Source organism: Chamaea fasciata, unplaced genomic scaffold (genome assembly GCF_029207755.1).
Source record: "Chamaea fasciata isolate MVZ Bird 193981 ecotype frontalis unplaced genomic scaffold, bChaFas1.0.hap1 SCAF_3, whole genome shotgun sequence".
Classification (NCBI taxonomy): domain Eukaryota; kingdom Metazoa; phylum Chordata; class Aves; order Passeriformes; family Sylviidae; genus Chamaea; species Chamaea fasciata.
The window spans coordinates 5,418,459-5,440,924 of NW_027094088.1; the positions used below are offsets into that span (position 1 = coordinate 5,418,459).

A 22,466-nucleotide genomic window follows, 5' to 3' on the forward strand; every position below is an offset into this window, starting at 1 on the left:
ATCAGGGTTGAGACACCCAAAACCACAGAAAGTCAACAGACAGCCAATCCCAACTCATACTTTTAAGCTCATCTCCTCAGTTCTCCTAATTATATTCACACACAAAGGATATCAGTAGTAAAATACATATATACACACATGGTGTACCTAGAAGTACCACTTCAAAGCTGTTCCCTACAGTAAAACAAAAGAAATTTTAAAAATTAAAATTTTTTTTTGAGAACTGTAAGGCCAAATTACTCATTATCCCAGTTAGAATTTAGCCAGTCAAGTCTGACATAAATTTCATGGTAAATCTAGAGCAGAGCTTGGTGAAATTCTAGCTAAAAGTTTATTAAGCAGTAGTAGTGTATAAAACTGGCATCACCCTTTTAACCACATGTCTTCTCAGATCTTTTTTCCCAACATACAAACAGATCACGCTAAATTTAATAATAAAACTTAAAATTAGTTTTGAAAGTTATCAACATTTTGTTGTTGCTGGTTTTGGAGTTGAACTAATGAGCAATGCAAAGAAATTTATTTCGAGACAAGCAAAACCACCACTTCCACTCAGCAATCTGGCCCAGCACCACTCCTGAGCCCTAGTGTGATTAAAAAAAAAAAAAAAGCAAACAGTGCCTAAGTTTTACAACTCCTCCATAAGAAAAGCATGAAGGAACGGCCTCCTTGGCTATATTTTGTAACACATGTGTGCTTGCACATATGCACAGGTGCGTAACTGAAGCAGTTTCCAAATTTGTGTCAGGCAGCCAGAACTGAGTATGTAAAACATCACAACACATTTGCAAACTTTCCTCCTACAAACTGCAAGAGGCACGATGGCAGAAACACAGTTTGAACATGCCAAGATCAAACCTTGGGTAATACACCTAACACGGCATCACAGGAACAAAAGAACAATCTGCAATTCCATGTTTTTAAATACTTCCTCGGTTTTAGGAACATATGGGTAGTGTATCCTTGATACAAATAGTGTTATTGCCTATACAGATACTTACAAAAACCAACTCCTGACTGGAAGTATGAACTCCTTCTTCAAAATGTCATGAGAATATTTTGATTGGACTTGAATATTTTGATGTCAGTTTTTATTGGAAACATAACTAATGATCAACAGCTCCTCATTCAACGGAATTTGGGATCAATTGTATCTGGCACAAGACATCTGAAAAATTTAGAGTTGTAGAAGCATAGAATGGTTTGCATTTGAAAGGACCTTACCGAAAATTTATTTCCAGCCCTCGTTTTGGGCAGGGACTCTTTCCACTAGACCACGTTGCTCAGAGTCCCATCCAGCCTGGCCATAAACACTTCCAGGAATGGGGCATCCACAGCTTCTCTGGGCACCCTCACAGCAAAGAACTTTCTCCTAATATCTACTCTAAACCTACTTCTTCCAGTTTGAATCCATTCCACCTTGTCCTGTCACTACATGCTCTTGAAAAAGTAGGCTCCCTGTGGGTACTGGGATATTTTGAGAAATCTAATATTCTATCAGACTTTACATTCAAAAGAACCCATATATGTTCTCACGAGTCTCGTATGGCTATTTTAAGTATACAGAATATCCAGACACAAAGGAGCTTTTCTGAATCAGAAAGAGTTAAAGCAGCTTCCTGAGGAAGTTTCTTCCATAAGAATTCCTCCTCACAAGTGAAATTAAATCACAAAGGAGAAGGCAGACAGACAAAAAGACTCAAAACTCCATATTGTGGCCAGGATATACTATTTGACATGCTAAAATAGGCATGCACAAAGGGAAACACACACAAGAACTAGAAGGTTCTTGGAGCTTTGTTATGAGACAGCTGCAAACACGTAACTGTTAGTGTTACTGACTGAGGAAAAGATTCATTTATTTCAAGTAGCAGCTAAGCAACCTTTGACCACTGTAAGACCTGACAACTTTAATTAGTTTTAGCTTAAAACGGAACCAAACTTGGCTTTGGCATCTCTCCAAATAATTTTATCCCAGCCTGCTCTCTGTTCCTAGTGGAGCATTGCAGTATAATTACTTTAATCTCTTCATAGGCATGTTCCATTTGCTAGCTTTCCAAAGAAATTTACAGCCTTAACATATAGCTCAAAAATAATTTAAAAAAAGTATTTCTCATATTAGTGAAACAAAAATTAACAAGAAGCCCCCATCTCTCGCTGGCCTGTAAAGAGAATTTTTATTTTTCAGAAGTTATGGCAAACCTGTGCTCATCACATTCAATTAAAGACACGGGACACAACAGCTCTGTGCAGTGTATGCACAGTGAAGCAGCTAGACCTGTTTGTATGGCTGGGGTTTGGTTTTTTTCAGGTTTAGCTTGTATCGTTCTAGACAAGAAAATGACCATCTGGCACAAATTCCCGACATTAGCAGCCGTAACTATTTCCAGATTAAATAAAGTTATCAGGTTGCTATAAAACACTAACAGCACTTAAAGATTCAGCTGCTCTGATCTGGCCACCTCACCCACAAGCTCGACAGAAAAGAGCTGGGCAACCTCTTTGTGCATAAAGTCAAAGTTATCAGAGAGAACAGGAAAAGGGGGCCCTTCAGCAGAACATTTTCCCTGACTGTCCTAATCCACACGTGTATTTCCCAGAGTTCTCTGCTGAGCTGCACAAGATGGTGTGCTTGCTTCACAGAACAAGTCAGGAGATGAACCCTGGAGCATGGAATAGCACACGGAGTTGTGAAGGAAATGAAAGAGGGGCTTTGACAGGAACCTGAAGCTCCTAACTGTGGGTAATCCTGCTGTGAATCGGGGTGCTCAGGTGGGCTCTGCACTTGCATTCATTCTCCTTCCAGCAGAGTTCTAAGTTGCAAAATGTGCAGGCATAGAAACATACACATAACATAATGGGACTTTTTCTTAACAGGCTTTGGGTTTGGAAAATCACAACTTGAAAAACACATATTTACATGGAACACAGGTTAATCTCATACTTGAGATGGAAGACAACCATTCCTTGCTTCTGTACAAAGCCTCCCAAGTTTAGCCCTGTCCCTACGAGAAGTGCTCCCTGCACGGATGAGCTGCTCCTCTCCCGTCAGTGCCCGCAGAGGAGGATTGTCAACCCTGATCTTCATCCAAGAACAGGAGACGACGTTATGGATTTCCCGCTATAATTCAGAGCGCAATTTTCATCAGAGGATGAACTTAATTAAAATAGGACAGGACAGCAGAAGTAATAAAAAAAACCTTTTAATTACATTTCTACGGTTTTGGATTTGTCCTCAAGCTAGACATCCAGACTGCCTCAGCCTTCACCAAAAATATGAAAGGAATTCAACTTGCAAAATTTTCCTGAGCAAGCAAAAAAGCACTGAATGTCAAAAAAAAATTACTACTTTCAATTTGTGCCTCTCTATCAAAGAGTAATTTGCAGGAACATAGAAAACAGGCCCTATTTATTCTAAAAAGCCTGAACTAAGACTTTTTGGTAAATAAAACTAACACATTTCCTAACTCCATATACACCATCGTGCTTTCTTCTATGCACAGCCCTGCACAGGAGGTCTGCATTTTCTTCCCCACATTCACCACTACAAAGCTCCAAAGCTGAACTCCATAAACATTACCACGCAGCACCTATAGACGGTTTAATTAAATGCTGTTGATACCAACTCTTTATAAGCCATCAGCGTGGCAGCCTCTCTTGGGCTCCTCAGTCAGCAAAATAAAGGCGGCCATGGGGACAGGACAATGCTTAACAGCAAGATGCTCTCCCGGGGCACACAGGTACCAAGCTAACGAGCCACCGAGTCATTCACTGCCAGGGAAGCAGGGTGCAACACAAAGAAAACAGCAGGGAAATTCACTTAAGTTGCCCAGGCGACAGCAAAGCAACGTGATGAAAAATTCCCAGTGGCCCAGTGGCAGGGAAGGCACTGGGGCGAGCTTGCTCCAGCCCAGGGCTGGGACTGCAGCACACTCTAGTGACCCGAAATCTCCACAGTAAAAACTAAATTCCAGTGCTGAGCTCCCCAAAAAAGCTGAAGAGCAGCAATTTGAACTCTGCCTCCATTTATAAAACATCTGTTGCTTGTTAAGAGGCAAAGGATTGACCAGTGTTGGTCTGGGACCGCCAACCTTTTTCCCCTCTGGCCCTGTGAAGGCAACTGTAGTTATTATGCAGTTTGCCACTTCTCTGGGGCAGATTTAAACACTGATAATTAACCATCGATGAGCTATGGCTTTGCACTCTGTCTTAATGTCTGAGAACCAACATGCAGCACACAACAGCATGGGGGGACCTGTGTGCAGATGCCGCAGCAGCACTGCACCAGGACACTCCTCCCCACAAACCACCACATTTCCAGGGATCTTTGCACACCATGGCTTATTCTTGCAGTTTCTAGGCTACACATACAGTCTGCACTGTAAAATGTAACTGAAGATCAGAAGCTTTTCAACAGGTGCTTCAGCTACTGCAACAAACAGCTCATTTGCAATAGCAAAAATAACTGAAAACGTGGACTTGTCTCCCTCCCCACCCCCTGTAAGCATCTTACAGTTACCTTGCACAACACTATCAAGAAAAATAATTTATGTCCAGTCCCAAGGCAAATTACTTCGCTAAGGCTGGAAAAGTGAATGAAATCCAGAAAGAAATTCAGCACAGCTGAATTTTTATGCACTTGCCCAGAACAGCCCCGGCTTGGCAGATCCTAGAGGGAAGAGTTCAAGCACAGATCCTTCTCATTCAGGGTGAAGTATTCCCCATTTCAATTTCTGAGAAGCTTCCAAATTGCAATATAACTACAGCCCCAACTCACACCACCTTGATCAAGTGGCCCTTTCCCACTCACACCTTTAGCCCATCATTCCTTCATCTTCTTAAATTAAAGCATAATTTTTTTCACATCCCTACGGTTTCATTAACCAATCTGGAGGTGTTGACTTAGTGGCTCCATGGACTCAGTGACAAGATAAGCCTCAATAACTCAAACCCATCGAACCACTAATGTTTTTCCCCATGTGCCCTCCTGCATTTCGGCGCCAACTTCCTTCTCCCACTCATTTGCAGCACTTCAGTCTTAACTCTTCTTTCTCTGGTTTTCCCAGCGTGCCTTTGTTTCTCCTTCTCCTGCTTCAATTTGTTCAAAAGTGCTTGAATTAAGGAAGCTTTTCCAATCATTCTGCCATGGCTAGAGTTGTTGCTCTTGTTCTTAGAGTGAGCATGAATTACTGGTTAATCCAAAGCCACATTCATATGCACACACACACTATACACCAACACACAATGTTTTGACATCCTTCTCATAATGACTTTACAGAACAATTACCATTACACAAGACACATTTGGTACCCATGGTAGCACCACTTCAGTCAGGAATATATACTCAAAAAATAAATTTTTGGAGAGTTTAAGTTTCAGACTGTTTAAGAACATCATGACTACAGCAAGTACTTACAATGGATCATTGTACCTACTAATGAACAAACCCTGTTGAAACACTAAACTACAGATTATTGCTTAATTTCTAGATGTGGATACACCTCATTGCCTCTCCGTACAGACTACACTTTGAAGCTGAAATAATGAACTACATGATTAGAGAGCAGCTTTTAAAGAGAACAAAACTTAGTGCCTTTTTATTAAATACCGGGGGAAAAGAAAAAAACTTCAATGAGAAATAGTCCTTTAACACATCATTTTTCAAGACTTTTATATGTCCTTAAATTATGCATGAACGATCCTTCCCAAGTGAACGTGACTACGCCTGCACTAAATTTAAGAACTTGTGCAGCTTTTTCCAGGTTCAATGCTCAAACTCGAATCTTTTGAGTGACACAAATGCCTTATTTAAAATCAGCATTTTCATTAAACTTGCAAGCTATTACATGTGATGCAGGTATTAAGCTTCAGAAGCATAATGTGTTGGTACCAAAAAGAGTCATCCGTGCACTCTGAAAAGGAAGTATTTTGGACAAAGGAGGGAGAAAAATGCTTTGGAAGCACCAGATGCAGATTTCCCATCCTTAATATGAAAAACTTGACGTGAACTGAGATTAGAAATCCTACATCCATTAACAAGGAACATTTAACACCTTCTCTCAGCAAGGCAAAAGAAAGAAGTGAGCCACCAGTTGCACTGGTGTAAAAGAACAGTAATAACAATCCATAAACAATGGCAAGTTTTCTTGCCATTCCCTTCTCCCATCAGCTACCTTCACACAAGCATGCATGTTACATGGCAGGCAGTTCAATTATGACACTCTACAGAAAAAAAAAAAGCATTTAAAAGAAGATCTAATTGAAAGAAACTTCCAGAATATAAAAAACAGTGCAGCACTGAAGTTGCATTAATAGATTTACCTCAATATTGCTAAGAACCAGCCCTCTGGGTTACCTGGTCCACTATGTATCAAAGTTGAATTAAAAGCCTGAGGCTGTTCAGCAACTGATTTAATTTCCTGTTCGTATGCACATTTTCTTTCTCACCTAATTCATAGATTTATTATATGCACTGACAAGGGATCAAAATTCAGGATCATAACTAAAAACTCTTCGGTCTCACTAATTATATAGGATTTATCTCCTGCATTTGCACAATGCAAGCACACTGCTGATGGTTCAGACTATTTCTTTAGCTGGTCTGGAAGAAACACTTAAAACTGCAGCTAATTTTTTTTTTTTAAGCAAAATACAAAGAATGTAAATATACACACATATTATATGCTGCAGTACATATATTGGAAATTAAATACTATGCTTGAAGTGCATAAACATCATCTAGACAGAGCCCATGTCTAAACAGCATAACAACCCCAAGCAAAAAAAGTTAAGCCAATTCATTAACTGATTTCACCACAACCAGAAAGCACCCAAAATTCCACCTCTGACATTAAATCATTCTCTGTCTCACCAGACTAAGTCCACATTTACAGCACTGTGTTCATGCCAGGACTGGGGAAAAATCAGACCCAAGGTAGAACAACTATTTAACAGAGGTATTATAAACTTTTTAAGAAAAATTAAAAATCAAAACAGTATTTCTAGCAAGAGAAGTGTTGCATTTGGCCAAAGAATTAAAAAAATCCCTTGATTCGGGAGATCACAGTGGGGAAGAGAGAGACTACTCAGTTTGCACAAATCCAAAGTGCTTGTGCCCTTTTCCTAAAGCCCTGGATCATGAAACTGTGCTCTTCCATCATGCCACAACCAAGAGCAAGCCCACCGGAGTTCCACAGGCCCCAGCTCACAGCTGCATCTTCTATTGAGGAGTGATGCTTTACCACCTTCAGCACCAAAGATCAATGCCTGCCTGCCTTGAGACTTCCTCTCATTAAACAATAATTTTATTTATATATATATATAAAAGAAATTCATGAGCAAGAAGTCCAGAGAGGATGACAATGCCACTGATAAATCAAATTCACGTTCCAAGCTAGGGAGAGGTAACTATATACTCCAGTTTTCAATTTAATCAAAGCAGAAGAGTGAGCTTTTCACTACGTATCTTGGCTAAAAAAGAAGCATGTCCTAGCTTAGCTTCATCATGCCTGCACCAGCAAATTGACTTAATTGTCAGCAAGGAATTATGAAACATGAAGTGACTCCAGCAGTGCTCCAGGGAGACTCCTGAGGCACGGTGTCTATAGCAGAGACACCAAAGTGCCATCCATCTCACTCTCACCCTCGGGCAAAGCAGAACAAGCCTTGGCTCTCTAAAAGAGGCCGCCAAGAAGAACAAAACCTGGCTTTCCTGGATGATTAGCAGTGGCTCAAACAGGAAATTTTAAATACATCAGCACATCTTCCCCGGCTGCTGAAAGCACAGGCGGGGAAGTCGTGATTTCAGACACCAATTTGTAGTTACATCCAGTTCCAGCTCACGGGGGCCTTTCTAAGGCGAGAGGCAACACCGTGCACACTTCCTCTCTCACATCCTTCTTCTCCCCAGTGATAAGGGCAGAAAGGGAGGCTGCAGACAACACAAGCTGCTCTGCTGTATTCTGGCACTGGAGGACAGGACAGGAGAGGAAGGCAGCAGAGCTATTGCTAAGCTGTACTTTCTGACTCAAATCCTGGTTTCAGTCTGACATTGCCAGCACGGCAGAAGAGGAGAAGCCACGTGTAACTCAGCCCCTGGGACATGGGCACTAAGAAGGAAGTAGGGAGCCCAAAACCTATTGCTGGGTCTTCGGTAAGAGCTAGATATAAGTACTCCCACCTCAAAACACCCCTTTGGCCTGTCTGTCAGGGATCCGCTTCAGATTTAAGAGTTTCTGTTTTAATCTCATCTATTACTGGTGGTGGGGACTAGTCTGAACTAGAGTTGCAGCCTCTGAAGCTGTAAAGTCCTGACCTAAAGAGCCTTTGGGCTGCAAGCCCTGCCAAAACTCCACGTTTTGGCCTCCTAAGCAGGTCCTTTTGTATCAGAGGGAAGATAGAGAAATCACTCTTTGTAGTGAAACGGCCCTAATGCTGATCACTCAGCTCCCTGAAACGCTGTGCTTGTTATCTAGTGGGGGAAAGGGGCTATAATTAGTTGAACCTTGGCCAAGGCTAAAACTGCTGGTTGGCAAAACTCTGCTGGGACCTCGCAAAAATTGTCTGGCCTCCAGCACTCAGAGATGCCTTCATCCAAAGAGTCAAAGAAAACCAAAAAGTAAGAAATTGCCCTGGCCTACCCCTCCCCCAAGGCTGATTTAGTTGTTTTATTTTTTAAGGTAATGGGGACCCTAAAATGAAAATTGTTTCAGAAACCTAAGAAATAAGTTGTCATAAACGAATTCTCTCAGCTTTCCTGTTTTGGTGAACTCTGCAGGTAAAACGTACCATTCTTCACTGACTGACTATTCTGAAAACCATCCTGAAATTTGATTTTCATTTCAAAAGGAGTAATAGAATTACTCAGATTTGTAGAAATTCAGAACTAGTCAAGTGACCTGGACCACAAATAATCGTGCTCAACATAATCCCTTCAAAGTGGACTGAAACTGACAGGATGAGAAAAGAGGAATGGCCTGTACACCACAAATTCTTAGAAACGTAAAGGGAATGGGCTGCCAGTTACTATTACCTGGCATATCAAGTCACAGGGAAGACTTACATTCCTCCATAACCCGGTTTGATAGAGTTGAAAGCAATACCACCTCTTTCTTACATAAAAAGTTATTTCACATGACACACGAGTACAGTTCCCTTGAAAAAGCAATATGGTTCACACTTTATATTTAAAAAGCATTTCCAACATGGATTTGCAATGCAAAACATTCTAAATACAAATCAAATATAGCTGACAGAACCATCTTTTTGAGGCAGCCCACAACTAGGCATGCCAGATATTAACCATTTCTATTTATTACTCGACAGAAACCGGCTTTCAAGCATAAAATGAAGGTGCTACAGGGACATACTTAAGTGATTCACGTTGCACACCCGATTAAAGTTACTGCGGCACAGACATGCAAGTGATAAAAGAGAGAAGGAGCAATAATCCTCTAAAAGTTCTCCAAATCGGGGTTTTTCCCACAAGTTTCAACTACTCAGACACAATAGACAATGAAAGCCCCAGGCTTCAAGGCTTCGCTGGTGAAATCATCTGAGAACGAGGGCCCATTACAACATCGCTCCTACAAGAGCCAAGTCATCTTTCCTTGATGAGACTGCCGGCCCTCGGGCACGGGTCAGGAGCTGCCGAGCTCCAAAGGGCTCCTCTGCAGCCAGGAGGAAAGTGGGAGGGACAGGGTATCCCAAAGAACGGGACCACCCACGTCCCCTCCTGGCCATTCACACACGTTGTGCAAGTGACGATCCAGCCTGGAGACGCTAAGAATGTATCCTGTCACCTCAGAGGGAAGGGAAGATGTCTGGGAGCAGCAGCATCTCGTCATCCCTCTGCTGTGAGGAAAGCACAGGGCCTCGCAGCACCTTCGGGGCTGTAATTAAAACAATTCCCAAGCACATCCGAACAAGGGTATATTAGCAAGTGACTACTCCTTGCACACGATGCGAACACGCTTGCCATCGTGCTGGGATTAACAAGCAAATACCGTTTTCACAATCTTCCACCGACCTTTGATGTCTATTTAGCTGCCATTACTAATTTTTATGACCGTGACAGCAGGTCACACAAAGGAGTTTGGAGCTTTTTAAAGCCAAGATGTATCCTTCATACTAATTTCTAAGGGAGAAGCATTCTGAATCTCTAAAGAAAGCAACTTGTGTTTTTGCAAGCAGAAATGTTTTTCTTTTCTCAGAAAATCAGTTGCTAACAGCCATAGGTCAAAACGAGACCTCAACTGCATTTCACAGTCCATACTTATTTATTTAACAAGTAATGGAAGCTGTATTTCAAGGGAGTAACATTTCCAAGACCTGCATCAAATGACAAACCCAAAACCTCAGCCAAGGGTGGAAGACTCAGCAGCTAAGAGAATTAAGCGAAGGCAACTCCTCCTGCCCGAGAACGCAGGGGAGACAGACAGGGTCAGCCAGCTGCACCAACAGCCGTTTTGAACATCAACTCTGACTACTGCTTTTTTACCCCATTTTCTGCATCCAGCAAATTAGATAAGATAAACCTAAAGCTTACTTGCTCCAATCAAAGTAGACCTTCCCCTATTCCATACTTAACTGCATATATTTAACGAGATTACGTTACACAGAAATGCTAATTCCCATGCTGACCTTACTGTACTGCTTACAGTGACTGAGACAATGGTGATCTGTGCAAACCCAGAACAACCCAAAGTGTTCACGGTTAGAAACAGAAAGGGAGGAAAGAACAAATGCACATCTGGACAGAGAAGTGTGGGGGGCAATATTAACACTACAGGGACAATCTCAGCCTACCAGCTGACCTCTCACTACCAGTATTTTGTAAGTAGAGAGAGGATGCCTCAAAGAATTCTTCTCTATTGTGTCCAACACTTGGAAATTACTTGACTGATTTGAGTTTTTTAAAATGCAAAAGCTTGAAAAAAAACCCCACAGCGTTGCACGCCTATCTTGACTGAGAGCACACTGTTGCAACTATCGGCTTAAAAAACCCACAATCCTTTAGATAATCCCCCACAAGTCCTGATTAAAAGTGGATTTAATATTATGAAACGAAGCATAATTGTTCAAGACGACCTTGAGTAGTTTCTTATACCACTCTGCTCCATCAGCGCAGTCAAGATGACAGCTGCACTGTCAAATGTATGACAAGACAGGCTGATAGCAAGGTCTCTCCAAAATATTTTCTTCTATGAAGTAAAACAGATGCTTACAGTTCTTCCAAACCACGCCTGTCTCCTGTTCTATTTCAAACACACACTGAAGGCACATAATGAAATGGAGTCGGCATTTAATAAGCACGAGCTGTATCGACGGCCTATCCAAGAAGCACGCCTCGAATACATGCATTTTGTTTCCTCTGCTTAACTCATCACCGATTTTATGTCCAGGAAAATTAAGGTACGCCGGCCTAAAAGCGGTTTTACGATAACAGGGGCGCTATTGCCACCTGCTGTCAGAAAGGATTCACCGCATCCCACTCCAGCTCATGCTTCCCGAATGAGGGAAGCCACAGACTTTTGAAGAAATCCAACTTTGCAGGTGTTTTGCTTGTATACTGCTAGTTTTCTCTAGAAAGAGCACACACACGCAAAAAAAAAAAAAAAAAAAAAAAAAAAAAAAAAAAAAAAAGTCCATGGTAACCATGGCATGAAGGATCAATAATCACATTGGGGTCAAAGATAACAAATGGGTTCAACAACTGATGCACAAAGAAATAAGGAGAACACATTCACCCGGGTAAAACAGATACTGTCCTGAAAGCATCAACACTGAAAACAGACTTGTGAATAAATCCAGCTACCACAGACCATCAGGTTAGATAAGGCTACTAAAACATCTACCTTGCCCATTCTATATTAGATTTTCAGAAGACAGACTATGCTGAATCCTGTCAGAGAAGAAGACTTGGCCATTAACTTCGTGTCAGGGTATTTCCTGGAATCACAAAATGGCCTGTTTTGGAAGGAACCATCAATGACCATCTAGTTCAACCCTCTTCGCCATAAGCAGGGACATGTTTCACTAGTCCAGGTTGCTCAACTTCCTCCAACTTGACCTTAAACATTTCCAGGGATGGGGCAACCACAACTTGTCTGGGAACACCGTTTTAGATAGTTAGGTATCAGATGCTTAAGGATCATGCACGCTTCTCTCATTCCACTCAGAATTCTGTGGGAGCACGGAATAACATGAAAAGTCGCAAAGCATAGCTCTGAACCTCAGCATCTGTGTCTGATGCTTCAGCCCACAATCTGTCAGTTTAAGGAGCCTTTTGAGTGCATTGTTCCAGTGGAAAGCACGTTTCCTTCTCTACTTTTTTTTTTTTTTATGGCTTCTCAGTAAGTCACTGAACACTCATCCCACTGCTTGAGATCATCACTTGATTGTCATTAACATGCAGTGCCAGTCTGTTTGCAGCGCCTGGCCATATGGCAAGGTGAGTGGCAGAGCTCTCCTTGACGCCTCCATTCCACCACCCAAGACTCTCCGCTCACTAGCACCACACACAGCGTGGCAGGATAATGTCCCAGTGTCTGAGGGACATTTTCACCTGGAAGCCATCTCCATTAGCTACATGTGATGGCTGTGAGCACACTGCTGGGATACTGGAAAGAAAGCATTTCACCACAATTCACTTCCCCTTCCCAAAGCACCCCAGAACAAGGAACCAAGTTCCTCCCTGATTTGTGTCTGCAGCACTGCCAAGCCTCTCTTTTTTTAATGCTTAAGTTTTGAGTTATGCTAATTATACCTGAGATATTTTCAAAGTGCATTGCAATCATCCTTTCTGCAGTGCAGTTCTGAGGGAGCCTCCTCAGTCACAAGCCTTGGCCGTGTGGTTACAGCAAATGGTGTTTGACTGAGGCAGCTGCTACGCTTCTCCACCTAAATTTAAACCACACCTGCAGCAGTACTTGCATTCCACTTCATTCTCTTGAACGCTGTCACTACACACAGACTTTTCATCCAATATGAATATTACACTGCAGGGAAGAACAGCATTGAAATGAAATTAGACCGAAAGCAGAGGGTAAGTTTAAGCACATGTACTGCTCACCAGCCAGGCTCAGAGCATTTTCCACAGAAAGCAGTAATAAACTCACTCACAGATGTCACAACTGAGCATGACCGATTCCCTCAACTATTAACATTGACTTTCCTGATGAGTAAGTGAGCACTATATATAAATTAGTCTGGGGTTTTACACACAAGTGTAATTGTACCAACTGTAAATTAACTTGAGAAACCTTTGATTAACACCACAGTCTGCTCACAGCAAAGATGAAAACCAAATTAACAACAATTGGTTAGCAATATTGGTTCTATTCCTAGAGGAAATTACAACAGTGTAAGTTACATAGGCAGATGCCAGATGACTCCATGCAAGAGATTTCAATACAAGTTTTCCATTTTCCTATCTGTACACTGGAGATAAAACATGCAAAGTATGTTTACAAAACATTCTAATGGACAGCAAACTCGCTAAGAAGTTCCCAGTATAATCATTTATGTTTAGCTCAACTGAAAAAGAAAATAAAAACCCCACAAAAATCAATCCTAATAAATGTAAAAATCCCATGTCAAAATGTTATAAGCAACTTAAGGGCAGGTTTTACTCTTTTTTTCCTTCCATACTCAATAGCAGGAACATCTGAGTTAAAGGACTTATTTTCACAGCAAATTACTGAAGAATAATTTCAAATGAGCTCCAGAGTAAGAATTACTGGTCACTGTAAAATAAAAAGGGGGAGAATAAGTATACACACAATACCAGACCAGCCTCAGTGACTGACTCAAATACCTTCATAATATTCAGACAGGCCACTTCTGAAGCTACAAGATAAAAATTCCATGTGATAAATTAAGTTGCCAAATGAAATGGATTAGCAATCAGTGAAATTGCCTGATGTCAGATCTGTTCCAGATTAGAATCCATCCTTTTTCCCCACCTGTTCATTAAGCACCAAGTTCAAGGCAACTGCAGTGACTGATTGCACACTAACGAGCTGTTTGTGTGGAAAGGCAGAGTTCAGTCCCTGTCTATACTTACACACTTGTATAAGCATAATTCACTGATCATATATTCAGCTCCCAGTATCAATACATAGCTCTTCTACCTTGATGTGTAATTTTGAGCTTGAGAAAAAAAAAAGGGACACCTCATTAAGTTAAACAGTCATATTCAAGGTCAAGGCCAGGAAATGATGAATCTGGAAGAAAATATGTTGCTATCTCCAGATAAAAACGCTGGATAGAGATATTGCTGTGACACAAAAATACTGAAAAATGGCTGTGAAGTCAGAAGCCTGAAGGAAGAAAGGCATATTTCACTAGGAAAAGTGAGATTCTATACGAAAATATCTATTTCACGCTATAAATCGAGTCATGCAAAGGCTCCAGTGAAAACCAGTCCTGCAACAAGCAAAGCAAGAACCGAGTATTTAAAACAGAATATTTTTCACATACGTTCAGTACCAGGACGGGGAGGTACAGCAGGACAAGCCTTCCAAACTCTTACAAATTTGTTTAAAAACTCAGCTGTAATTCTCTCCCTGGAAACAAGTCTTCCTCTTAAAGCACAGGAGACCGTCACCTCTGTACACCTTCCCTCGGCTGGCCCAGCACACTGTGCCAAGGAAGCTGAGCCTCCCAAACTAGCATTCCCAGCTGAGGGAATTCACTGCACACAAGCAGGTGCTTTCCTGTAGAGGAAACCTCTTCCTGAGACATGTGAGGCTCAGTAAATAAATTCCAGCATCAGGGCTTAGCAAAAATGGGACATAAAATCTTGTTTACTTGTATTAGTCACCAACTCTTTTCTCTCTTGATCAGAGGTACGTTCTAAATCATGTTTGTTTTCTCACATAGAAAATACAACCATTTTAAAAACAGAGTTTCTATCCCAAATTTTTGGGTATTAGAAATGATCCCAGCAATCAAATACAGTTTAAAGGGAGACACCTAGTTGCTATAACTGTAGCAACTCTCTAATTGCAAACTTAGATGCAGCAGTACACACCTATTACCAGAAATATCTAATTGAATAGACATGAACATCTTCCTTTTCCCTGAAGATTAAAGGGTTCAGTTCTCAGTACCATACTTTGGTGCTGATACCAAGAATATTTTTTAAACATCAGAAGAAATATCTCTTCTAGTGTTCTGCAAGTCATCATCCTCCTCCTGCCTATCAGATAAAAATAAGGAGAATCCTTTTTTTCCCCTGACATAATGGTTTCCCTTTGTTCTTTCTCCTAGCAAAAACTCCCTCCCAAGCATATTAGTACATACCTCCTTATCTTATAACTGGACAGTAAGATTTATTAACAGGTAGGAAGTGAATGAATACCTGAGGTCAGTAGTGATAAACCGCTATTTAAGGTATATGAGGTACACAGACATCCCCATCACACCCACTCCCAAAATACCACCCCTGCACCTACTTCAGACAGTTACTGCATGTGACATAAACAGTGACACAGTTTTCCTCATTAAAAATGCAGAGGAAACATAGTCCTCTACTGCTCAGTTGATACTATAAATATTGAAGAAATTGTTCTTCAAACCTTACTCAGGCTTTTACTGCTGATTTCTGTATTTAGGATTGCCAGAGGGACTAAACGGCCCCTCTCTGCCCTCCCTAGACACAGACACAGCACACCCCCCTCGGAGCTCAGCTCTGACAATTTGTTCAGATGTTTGGCTAATTGTGGTTATCTGGCTTCCAAGTGCTTGAAGCACTTTTGGCATCAGGATGAAGTGACATCCAGGAACATTTAATCTGTTAAAGAGGCCAGTCAGCACAGATTAATGCAGTAAGCACACGCCTCAAGGAGAGCCTGTTTACAGTCTTTGAGTGTAATAAACGAAGTACAGAGGAGGATATAGGAGTAAAAATAAGATTTTTAGACAAGTCTTACCTGAATCCTTTAAAAAAAATGTGTGAAAGAAATGGCATAACAGGATACCTTATGCAAAATATCAAGTTAAACTAATGCCTGTCTGCAATGCAACCAGAAGTAAGGAAGTTTTAGGAAACCATTGTGTAAGGAAAAGACATTCACAGAGGTAGATAATTGACATCCACTTTAGCAGAACGGCACATCAGGCCCTTTTTTCAGTTCTTTTTTCTCTCACAATGCATCTCAGTTCCTCACTCTAGTCTTGAATGATTTCAAAGAGGCTGTTTTGATGTGGTTCTTTTGACAACGAGCTAAGACACAAACTATATATAAAGTATTTTTGGAAAGTAAGCAACATTCAGTTTGTCTGCTAAAAGTCTAGGACAAAAAATGATCCTTTTGCAGCAGTGCTCATTAGTGATACCATTATATTTAGCTACAGATGATCACCATTTTTATTAATTTATGTCTCCTTACATATTTGAGAATACACTTTTTTTGCCAGTATGTTTGCATCCAAATCTGGAGACAATCTGAACCACCTGGAGTTCTTCCACAGCCCTAGAGAATTTGCCAGGCCATTCCATTTACTTCAAGCATGTTTAGTTCTTTGCATAAGTCAATTTAAACATGCAACCTGTATCTTCCTGTGGCTTTAATTTGGATATTACAGGAGACAGTTAATGGAATTTCTAAATTCAGAGACAAAGTCTCCAGAGGGTCTCCTCCTCCCTTCTTAACCCACAGCTTGAAACAGATAAGAGGGAGTCAATCACTAACATTTGGGGTAGTCAGAAAGCATTAAGTATAAAAAGAACTTGCACAGATTTCCCTCCAAAAAACCTCTCTCCTATTCCATATTCAACAGGCTGCATTTTATTTGACTTACACACAGAAACTGGTACTGTGGCTACTTACTGCTTTATGTCTTTGAGGCTTGGATAACTTCAGTTGCAGAAGAAAAAAACAATGGAAAAAAACAGTTCTTTGCAAAAGCATCATATGGTGCAGAAACATGAGTTTCATTTCACTGAAACTGCTGGATTAAAAAGAATCTCAGCACAGCAGATGTTTTGCATAAATAATATGGATCTTGAACCAAAATACCTTCCCCTCATGTAGCTTTCCAGCTATCCTCCACAGTTTGAAAGGGTAACAGAAAAAAAGTAACACTGAAACCATGAGCAAATCAAAGGCTTAGACTTAATTACTGCTCTGACAAATCGACAGCATATGGTTTTTCCAAAGTAACTGTAGGTTAGTATTTTAATCTAAACTTATTAGTATCTCATGATAGTTAACATATTAGGCCCTTTAGGAACTACAGAAGGTTACAAAAGAGTTAGTACAATTTTAAAAATCCTCCTGTACCAGTGCCCTGGCCCTAGGACTGCTGTTTGTCCCAAGGTCTGACACACCAAAGTATCACTGTACACGTTCCTTTCCATAAGCAGCTTTGCCAACATCTAATCTGAATTTCCCTTTAAGCCCAAATTCCATGTACAGAAGACTACGGTAGAAACAACTTTTTTTACCTAAGGCTTTCTAGATGCTTTCAGAGTGTTATGTCCCTCTTTAGGACTTTCAACCTCAGTCTGTTTTGAGTGGCCTTTAAACCTTTTCTCAAAATTGCATATCAGTACACATTGATTTGATTCTTTTTTTTTTCCTCCTCAGAGAGATGCATTTCTCATCAGGATGGCAGGCAGATAATAGGTTTATAGGCAGATAATATCATTTGAAGTCTGGGATATAAGTTTTTTTGGACCTTTCAGGAAAATTAAAGGGGGATTTAAATCAAGAAAAGTATTCCTATTCTAAAGCTAATCCGTAACTAGTTCCAGTCTGTAATTCAAGGAAGGCCTATGAACAAAGAAAAGCTAAATATAAATGGAGAGAAGTATGCTAATATTGACTTACTGGAAAGTAATAAAGTAAGGAAGTCAGCAAAATCAGTACTGGAAAAATCATCTTAAAAAAAGAATGACAAAAAAATACTAAAATATTAAAGCTTCAGAGGCCTTGTGAACACAGTGAGCAGAGGATCATGTTACATGGATGCTACTGCATTGTTATTTAGGAAGGCTTTTGTGCATCAGTAAACTAAAAGATTAATTTTTTTTTTCTTTGCTTGGGAATACCAGCCTCAGTACTTGGAATGCAAAAACGCATTTTGAAATGGCTAAGGAAGGATTCCACCTGTACTTCACAAAACCCATTAACACATGTCCACTGGTAAACTGAGATGTCACACAACCAAACGGCCCAAGAGAGTCTGTTCAATACCCTCTAAACACAAGAATGTTTGCGTGAGCAAACATTCCTGTGCTCTTTACAGACATGAACCAGTAGCTCCAAGTGGAATTTTCCTCTGATAAGCAAACACATCAATTTTGGCCATTACAACCCTGGGAACCTCTGAACTTCATTCCGTCACAGAGAAGATACTGCAGCATGTTTCCTTCCAAGAAATGAGCACCACCAAAATTACTTCTTGAAAATTAATCAATGCCACTCAAAATAGTAGGGAAAAAAAAAAATTTGGCCTCAGGACACACAAACCACACACTCTTCTTGGAGTGGAGAGTGCAGGCAAGATTTGGCTGTGTGCACAGGGTAAACCTTCCCATCGTTTTTTCGTCAAAAAACTGAACTAGCTTATTAAAATCTAATACACTAATTAATTAATTGCACAGGTTTTTCCATCTTTTTGTCACAAGATGCTACACGCAGTTCTTCACCTCAGCTGCACATATGGAGACACGGTCACTGAGCATGAAAAGGTATTAAAACACTTAAAACTCTGTATTTTTCAAGGTTTTGGCTATGATCTAAAATCTCCCAACAAGAAAGCAAATATGAAAACCACATAAACCAAATTCTGTTTTCCTATCACCTTGTTGTTAAAGTTCACACATTACCTAGCCCACAAACAGCTTGATTTATAAAAGCAGATTGGAATATACTGCATTAGCTTAGTAACAAAAATGAGCCTTCTACAACACAGAGTGTGAAGTCTCAGCTAAACAGGTTCAGTCAAAACATGGACACAAGATCATTAATTTTTTTCATGGCGACCATACCATAAAGAAGTTCCACAATAATCCCTGCCACAATAAATGCACACAGGATGAACAGATGCAATATGAAGGAACTGGGGGAAAAGCCGTATTTTCAACAGATTTCCACAGGACGCACCAGTTTTAGGCAACTTTTCAGAGTTCACGCTTGTACCATGGAGCTACAAAGGATTTTCAAGACACAGCTACATAAAATATTTAACCACCTACCAGCATTGACAATGGCATCAACCTCAAGCAGCGTAATGTCACCTCTATAGAGAGAAACTTTCTCACTCAGACTCTTCTTCCCTTGCAGATCTTCTTTAGCGTTTTCACCTACAAACCGAGAAAGCAGAAAAAAAAATATCAGGTTTTAAGTGTGGGTCCGGGGTCGTTATTCACAAGCCCTGAAGTGGCAGCAGACCGGCGACACTGCTGCTGTCGGACTGCAGCGCCTTTCGGTTTCACCTCGAGAGGGCACCGGTAACCCACAGAGACACCAGCACTGCCCCAACATCAGGCTGCTGATCGCTTGTTCCCAAATACAAGCCAGTAGGAAGCACTGAATCCTTATCCACACGCCATTTGTTTACAAAACTGTAGAAACATACGTATTTGGGGAGTGAGATCCACCAAGTAATTTTATTTGGTAATCACAAGGGTGTGAATTGCAAAAACAAATTGGGGAATTAAGACTACCCTCCTAACCAGAGTAATAATTCCTCCGATCTGGAATTATACCAAATGAGTACAAAAAAACCACAAGCACACCATTTGCCAACAGCCCCAAAATTCAGAACGACTTTTGAAGACATGTAGCCAGACAACAAGCCTGAAAAATAATCCACACAAATTTTAAACTTGGAGCTTTGTCACCTTAAATTGCTCAACTAGGAGGAGGGGAGGCAGGTGGTGAAGACAACATACACCAACTTGCAACAGATTTGTTACTAAATAATGTTACCATAGGTCCCTTATTCCTGTAAACTCTTAGGATTTTGCATCACCAAATCATTTCTATCGGATTCAGTCTATGGAACAGCCCAGTTACCTCAAACCCTTGCACAAACATATTGCCCAAATCTTCACCAGGTTAGACACGCACATCACCAGAAATGAACTGAGGAGGGAGGATTGTTAAATTCACTTTTACTATGACTTTTTAAAAATCCTTTTCAACACAAGTCTCAAGAAGCCTGAGTTCACGTCTTGGTCAGAAATAGAACTCATTTGCTGAGGAAACAAAGTGTGAATCAATTCCAAATCTTCAAAACAAGTGAAGTCTGTTGACAAGCAAAAAGCGTCCTCAATACTTAGTGAGAAAATAGAAGCAGTCCAAAGAAATTTGTCCCGCTAGTCTTACCCTCCATTTCCATCAACTCAAGAATACCAACTCCGACATGCCAGCAGTTCCTTGCTGAGCAGCAGGGAGCACATCCCCAAGCTCCTGAGCCTGTCCCACAGCACAAGTAGCGGGTCAGAGCAGCAGACTGAGACAGCGACAAGCTCAGACTCTTTGGTCTGGCCTTACTGTGACATTCCCAGCCTCTGGCTGCCAGGTGACAGCCTTGTGACATCGCAGTTGATGCCACCACCGCGCCCACAGCCCGTGGGCACAGCTCGGCTCGGGGTCAGGGATCGCAGCTCCTCTCTCGGGCAGCCCCGCCATGCTCGGCCCGGGGCTCTCCCTGCTCCTGGGGCTCAGCGTGGCCTCGCTGCTCCCCGGCACGCCCGGAGCTCACGGCTGCTCCCGCAGGAGCTCGGCCCGGCTGCCCGCGCCGGCCCGGGACGTGCCGCAGCCGGAGCCCGGCACGGGCAGCGCCTGCACTGCTGCAGCTTCTTAGCCCCGTCCCTGCTGCTGGCCGCGCTGTGCCTCGGCTGCAGCCTGCGGAGAAAAGCCCAGGGGCAGCCCGGAGAGGTGAGGGACGGGCACCGGGCCGGCGGGATGGGGCCAGGGGCCGGCAGCTGCAGCGCGTAGGGTGAGGAGTGCCGGCCCCTGCGGAAAGCCCGGGCAGGCACCGGGGCTCCTCCGCCTCTTCCCCAGCCCCGGCCCGAGCCCAGAGGCAGAGCTGGGGCTCAGCCCCTTCTTCCCGGGAGGAAACAAGCGCAGGCCGAGGCACCAGAACGAGACAGAACGTGCCCGAGGTTCTCCGCACAAGCACAGCCTGGGGCAGCCCAGCCAGCCCCGGATTCCCGGAGAGCCCGAGGGCGCCCGGCCCCCGCAGCCCCTCCGCCCCTTCCATCGCTCCCTCCCCGTGTCTCCCAGGAGAAGGGCTGGACACGCCGGCCTGGCCAAGGAGCTGCTGCCCGGCTGACCGCTCCCCGCTCCATGACGAGGTGATCGGCTGCCGGGAGGAAAACTCTGCCTCCGTCAGGAGCTTCCTGAGGCACCTGCGCCAGCGCTGCCTGCGGGGGGACGTGCTGCAGAGGGGAAGGAACAAGAAAGTGTGGAAGGACTTGGACGAGGAGGCAGCGCTTTTCTTTCATGGAGAAAACATCTGCTAGGAAATAGACCAATATACTGCAAAATTACTCATATACAGCTTTTAATTATTATTAAAATAACTTATTAAATAAGACAGCTTTTATTTCTGTTTTAACTTTAGTCTTGCAAACAGGTTGATTGTAACGCTTACAAGAGTGAAGTCAATGGCCACTAAATCATCTCTGCACACACACAAAGGATGGAGTTGATCCTGGTAAATCTTTTCCAAAATCTGGGGGTTTAGGCTATTACTGATGACACACTAAAGTGGAAACGCTGCTGTGGGTCATTCTCTTGTCTCCTCTGCCCCAGCCTCAGTAAGACATTACAGCTGAAAATCTTCACCAGAAACAGCTGAACATTCATGTCCCATCCCCACTCTTCCCCTCTAGATCCAGCATCCTTCTCTGCCCCTCTGCCTATACAATCCAATTTCATTTAGCTCTTCTTCCTACACCATCATCCTTTGGTCCTTCAGTCATGTTCAAAACAACTCGGAGTTCACAGAGCCACAGCTTGAAGTAGGATGAGGTTGATTACCTGAGCTCTTCACACCAAAATAGAGAAAATAGGCAGTCCTAGCCCTCAGCTTTGTTTACAACTCCTTCCAGATCCCTCCTAAGGAAAAAGGAGCTTACAACTTACACAAGGGTAGAAAAACGCATTAGATTGAGTCTGCAAAAAGTGCACTTGAAAAGAAAACGAGTAAAGTTCATGTGAACAAAGTGGACAAGGGACTGTCAGAACATCTCACTAGAGGGAGCCCCCAGCCAGGACATAAATGTACTCAGCTGGTGCAACGGACAAGGATGGCACAAACCTACAGCATTAGAAAATCAGCCCTGAAACTCAATCACTGCTCAAATATCCAGAGTTTTAAAGCCTAATATACTTTAAAGTTTATTAATTCCTTAAACAGGTCTCAAACATCCAATTACAGAAATCCCTACAGCAATACCGAAGAACTTACCACTAGAGGGAAGAGAAAAACCTACAGCTTG

The 22,466-nt window shown here is 42.1% G+C and overlaps 1 protein-coding gene across 6 annotated transcripts in view; it reads right to left on the minus strand.

The window, feature by feature from the left end:
- The window catches only part of MACROD2 (mono-ADP ribosylhydrolase 2), an 866,072-nt gene that overhangs the window by 824,727 nt on the left and 18,879 nt on the right, over window positions 1-22,466 (minus strand). For all 6 annotated transcript variants that reach the window (XM_066177797.1, XM_066177796.1, XM_066177795.1 and 3 more), the window contains exon 3: window positions 19,209-19,316. In XM_066177797.1, coding sequence (XP_066033894.1) covers window positions 19,209-19,316 — 108 coding nt within the window. The remainder of the gene's footprint in view (window positions 1-19,208; window positions 19,317-22,466) is intronic.